Raw genomic sequence first — 6,000 nt, 5'->3', positions numbered from 1 at the left:
TTATAAAGAACAACTGTCCTTAAGCTCACTTGGTTCACACTTAGAATGAGGCTGCAATCCTATGCACTCTTACCTGGGAGTAAGTCCCATTGAACTCAGTGAGACTGGGCTGTGAGGTCCTCAATGTGAAATACACAGTAACCTTTTTCCAGAAACCAAACATGTGAGGCAAAGTTCACCCTCCTGATGCCCTCTTCCATGTCCCACCTAGCCATTTTCCTACGTCAGGTGTAGCTGCTGCTGGTTTTCGGGTTTAGTTTTGCTTTGTTATTAGATTGTGCTTCTTATGGGGTGGTGTTCTGGAGAGTTGTGTGTGTTTTCTGTATCAGTTAGGTTTTAGTGGTTTCATGTAAGCAACCTTGAATGTGGAAGGTAGAAAGGTGTGGTAGATATGGTTGCCTTGCGACTTTATTTCGCAAACAAGCACATGTGTCAGTGAACAGGGATTGGCCTAGACTTTCCACCAAGTGTATAGTCCTGGGGCAAACGTGTCGATGCTTCTGTGTGATATGTGAAACCCTCTATCACTTTCACATACCTTTGCTCCTGCCACTTTCTCAGTTGTGCACTGTAGAAGAACACAACTCAGATGATTCAGGCTGCAGTGCATTGCCCACTTACCTGAGAATAAGCCCTTCTGAACTCCATGCCGCTTCTGAGTAAAATGGCTATGCAACTTATTAGGGTTAGTGAAAATAAAGCTAAAGGGAGAGCGAGCAAGCCCCTGAATGATTGGGTGTTTAATTTTTACCAGTTGCCCACCCAGGAACTCACATTTGCACAGGTGCAATAGGCAGTCCCCTGTACTTGCATACTTTTGTGTGTGTGCACAGTGCATTTTCATAAATGCCCCTGTTTTGTTGGTCACTTATATACAAAACTTGTTAGCTCAAGATAAAAATGAAAAGGGGCCTGTTTTAATTTTGACCGTATATTTTATGTAGGTTTTGCATTCCAGCTGCAGATATAGAAACTAATGAAAAAAAACTTGTGAAAATTGCCACATGTTTTCATCTACACCATCTCTGTTTTGGGTATAATTTTAGCCAGAAAGGAAAAGAATGGTACCTGTAGTTGTTTCTTTTTAAGCCATTTGTGCCAAACGTTGCATATATGCAACAGAGATAAAATGTGTACACCTATGGACTAGGCAGAAATGGGTTAATTCAGTGGTTCTCAAACTTGGGTGTCGTGACACCCAACCAGAGAGCCCTGGCCTCTGCCCCCTTGAGGGGCAGGAAGGGAGAAAGGCAGCGATGCGATTGTGACCCACTTCCAGTTTTGTGAAGTAGGTTGCAATCATTATCTCTGCATGTTGGAGAGCCTTGCGGAGGCTGGCACGGGGCTCCCTGCACCCTTCGAGGCTGCTGAAGTCTGTGGCGAGCCCTTGACAGCAACACAATACTGGTGCTCGTGTTGCTGCCTCCCCCCCCCCCACAAGAACTTATAGTGGGGCTCAAACTTCCTGCAAGTTTGAGAACTGCTGGGTTAATTGTTTGAGGCTTCTCCTGTGAGTCAGGCCCTCTGCTTTAGAAACACTCCTTTTGAGGAAAGCTAGGACATGGTTTTAAAAAGTGACAAAGATTCTGTTGTGCATAAATGTCTGACAAATATTTCTTTATATAGTTGGCCTGCATCTTAGGTGTGGGTTGCATTCTGAGATTGGAAATTGTGTCCAGTACAGTTGAAACTCTATTAAAACCAACAAATGCATACTGTCTCTTTAAGAACTAAAAGCAAACAAACTAGGATTGAGGGAACAGCAGCTTCATTCTCCCATTTCAGGCTCACTCAAGGGCATAAACAGAGTAAGTGGAATGGCAGGTGGCGTGGCCTGCAGTATTTAAACTATTGTTTTCTCAGTCTTTTTCTGGGGTTGTGGTGGTCAGGCTTGTATACTTGAATTCAAGTGAATCAGTCTCCCATAAGATGCAGGTTGATTGTGTACTTAAGTACTGTTTACTCCCAAGCTTCTTACTATTATATTTCTCTCATACAGTTATGCAAATACATCATCTACGTCAGAGCTGCACAAACTGTTGTGTATGAAAGGGTTAACTGCCAGGGGGAGGGTCCGTAGAACAGCTGAGGAATTAAGAATGATCCAGTACTTAGAAGTCTAGGACAGGTGGGAATGATTATTGGAAATTAGAGGGTAGAGCAGGGGTGCCCAAACCCTGGCCCAGGGCCACTTGTGGCCCCTGGGGGCTCCCAATGAGGCCCTCGGGAGCCCCCAGTCTCCAGTGAGCCTCTGGCCCTCTGGAGACTTGCTGGAACCCATGCTAGCACAATGCAACTGCTCTCAGCATGAGGACGACTGTTCGACCTCTCACCTGAGCTGTGGGATGAGAGCTCCCTCCACTACTTGCTGTTTCATGTCTGTGATGCAGCTGTGGCAGGGAAGGAAAGGCCAGCCTTGCTTTGTGCAGGGCCTTTTATAGGCCTTGAGCTACTGCAAGACCATTCATTCATTCATATAAGTTCCATCTCTAATAAATTCATTTATGTAAATTTATTCATATTTTAAATGTAAATTAATTCTTTTTTCCCCCGGCCCCTGACACAGTGTTAGAGAGATGATGTGGCCCTCCTGCCAAAATGTTTGGACACCCCTGGGGTAGAGTATAGGGATATTTAAGTGGGGCTGTTGTACATGTACAAAGTACCATGTACTTTGACCTTCTACTGATGCAATAAATGGATTTTATGGACTCCATCTGTTCTGTGTTTATTTGGTGTTGAACCCACAACATAACGCAAACCATGACTTGGGGGCCAGGTCCAGTGTTCATCAGGATCCGTCCACCTGGTGAGTGGATCTTTTGGTTCCACTCAGGGGCCTTGCAAAGTCCTCCTCAATCAGGGGACAAGGAAGCTCTGGGAAGTTGCATCTGCCTTGATGTCCTGTCAGGCAGCCTTTTGGGATGCTGGGCAGATGATGTGACTGCCCAGAGCGTCCCTGACCTCTGAACGAGGAGGACTTTGCATGGCTCCCAAGAGGAACACTTGGATGTAGTCTGAATGGGGACCATGTTCTGGGCTTGCACTGGTTGCCACTTTGAGCGCCGCTGATCTACATGTACAATTGTACTTTTCTGAACACTTGCTAAGTTGCCAGTGTTCATTGGTGTGAAGAGATGGAACCGGAGGGGTTTGCACAGATGAGAGTTCTCATTTGCAAAGCCATAAAATTGTTGTCTAGAAAGATCAAGGTGAAGGGCACTATGATTAAAATTCTCATTGTTAGACTGGAACGGTATTTATTATTAAGACTATTTATATACTGCTTTCAACAAAACGTGTTCACCAAGAGATTTACATAGCAATATAAATAAATACTTCCCTGCCCTAAGGGCTCACAATCACCACTTGTCTACTTCCCCAGGTTGCTATCAGTATAGTAATACTAAAGTGATGTATCCCATCTTCTTGTCTAGCCAAATTAGTAGTGTGGGAGTCAAAACTGACTTCAAAACTTTAAGAATTGCTGTCTGCATTTTTTCCTAATTTGAACTTAAGCCAAGCTTTATATCCTGCTCGTAATTCAACCACCATTGTCTTACTGTTGTAGTGTCACTTATTCATGTTTTCTCTCTCTTTTTTATTCAGCTGTCATGCGATGGTGGACCATTCTAGATGGATTTCACATCCACATGGAACTGAAGAACTGGGGTAGCCTTTAACACCTGGGATTCTGCACTGCTGTTACTTCTCCTAGTATGGGTGTATCATTTCTGATTTGCCTTATGCTGGGGTTATTGCCTGTAAGAATCTTCATGAAGAGCTGGCAATGCCCACATATTTCCTATAACGTGACTAGAGATTATACAGTACAATATAACCTCCCTACATTCATTGCTGAGAGTTACATCCAGAACATAGTTGCCCATGAGTATCTTGATGTTATCTTTGTTGCAGTTCGGAACAAGATCTACATGTTGAACTCAGAGCTGGAAATTTTATCTACTCTAGTGACTGGTCCCTGGGGTAGTCCTGAGTGTAAGATCTGTGCCAAATGCGAAATGGAAAAGCCTGTGAACTTTGAAAACACAGATAACAAAGTTTTGGTGTTGGATCCTTCTGTAGATTGGCTTTATAGTTGTGGGACTTCTCAGCATGGAATCTGTTTCCAGCACGAGCTCTGGATGCAGGACAACATTGTTTTCATTAAAGAGACATCATGTTTGTATTCAGCCCAATTCAACAAGGCTTCAGAGTGTCCAGATTGTGTAGCCAGCCCCTTGGGCACTAGAGCTGTAGTTGTTGATAGGTCTCGTGCTGCATACTTCTACATTGCATCTTCCATCAATAGCAGCATAGCTAAGACGTATAGCCCCAAATCAGTGTCCATAAGGAGGCTGAAAAGTACCTTGGACGGTTTTGCCTATCCTTTTCACTCCTTAACTGTGCTGCCAGAATATCAAGACACATTCCCCATTGACTATGTATATTCTTTCAATGACTACCCCTACGTGTACTTCCTGACAGTCCAAAAGGAAAATCCCAGCTCCCAATTGTACCACACTAGGATAGCGCGGTTGAATACCGAGGAGAGTGAAGTTCGTCAATACCGAGAGATGAACTTGGATTGCCGCTTTGAGTCCAAGCGGAAGCGGAAGAGGAGTTTTGGGGCGAACCCTCGGGATGTAGCTTTTAATGTTCTGCAGGCAGCTCATGCTGCTAAGCCTGGCTCAAAGTTGGCTGAAGAGATTGGCGTCAGTGACACAGAACTGGTTCTCTTTGGTGTATTTGCTGAAAGCCAGGGGGAGAGCATGGTGCCACAAAAGTACTCTGCAGTTTGTGCTTTCCCAGTGCGGATGATAAACCAGGCTATTGAAGAAGGGATGAACAAATGCTGCAGTTCAAATGTCCATGAGAAGATGTTTCGAGGACTGGAGTTTTATCAAACTATTGAGTACTGCCCACATAATGTGAGTCTTCAGCTATCCTTGCCTTGCATTCAGGGGTATAGTTGTGTTTGGCTTCAGAGGGCTGATTAGGGTGCTTATTACTGATCGCTCATATCCCATGTGTTTAACACAGTGGTTCTCAAACTTTGAGGGAGCTTTACTCCCTCAGTAAGTTCTTGCGGGGGAGGGGCTAGGGCAGTGACACAGTCCCCAGGATCACGTCACTGAGGGGGGATGTTTTGCAGGAGGTGCTTTGCGTCCGCTTCTGTTGCAGGCTCTAAGCGTCAGGGAGTGCTGTGCAGGGCTCCCCACACCTCCTGCAGCCTGCTGCAGCCCTATGTTGTACAAAGTAAGTCACAAGCACCCCCCTCGGCCCACTTAGTGATGCGATCCTGGGGATTGTGTCGCTGCCTCCCTCCCCTTCTCCTGCCCCTTAAAGGGACGGGGAAGTGTTACACAAACTGGTGGGTCGTGACCCACCAGTTTGAGAGCCACTGGTTTAACATACATACGGTTTACAGGCTTTCATTTGCCTTCACAGCAATTATCAGAGGTAGAGGTAGCATTCTTTTTCAAAGATGGAAAACTAAGAAATTGTAAGTCAAACTCATATCAGCGTGATGGAGCTTTGAACTTGAATTTCATAGATGCATGCCCAGCACTTAATAACGCACTGATCAGCAGAGATAAATTAAAGTGCCACTACAGGTACACAAGAGTCCTTTTTTGTCTTTTCGCTCATAATTGATCTCTTCCTCATTTTTTGCATCTTGAGATCAGAAGTATACCCCATGTGCAACATGGATATGTTGCCCAAACAGGCATCTCCATCTTCCCCTCCCCAGTATTATGTGAAAATGTGATTCTTCATAATTTAATCCTAGTGTCCTTGTATTCAGCCCCAGATTCCCACTCCCAAATTCTTCCATGCTGCCTGTCTCTCTGAATTGTTTTTTAATTAACTTTATACTGTGCATTAGTGGGAACTATGAGATTATCTCAATATGTCTGTTAACATCATTTTAACCTGTACTTGTTTCATGACTAGCTGCAGTTTCTCTTTCTTTAAAAGAGACAAGAGGCTTTCATG

At 44.5% G+C, this 6,000-nt stretch overlaps 1 protein-coding gene across 1 annotated transcript in view; it reads left to right on the top strand.

Moving 5' to 3' along the window:
* The first annotated feature begins 3,719 nt into the window (after window positions 1–3,719).
* Window positions 3,720–6,000, top strand: part of MST1R (macrophage stimulating 1 receptor) — a 63,763-nt gene continuing 61,482 nt past the window's right edge. Inside the window, exon 1 of the mRNA XM_066612952.1 lies at window positions 3,720–4,931. Coding sequence (XP_066469049.1) covers window positions 3,720–4,931 — 1,212 coding nt within the window. The remainder of the gene's footprint in view (window positions 4,932–6,000) is intronic.

Source organism: Tiliqua scincoides, chromosome 2, assembly GCF_035046505.1.
Source record: "Tiliqua scincoides isolate rTilSci1 chromosome 2, rTilSci1.hap2, whole genome shotgun sequence".
Taxonomy (NCBI): domain Eukaryota; kingdom Metazoa; phylum Chordata; class Lepidosauria; order Squamata; family Scincidae; genus Tiliqua; species Tiliqua scincoides.
Note: the sequence above shows the minus strand (reverse complement) of the source record. Positions and strands in the feature narration are given on the sequence as shown.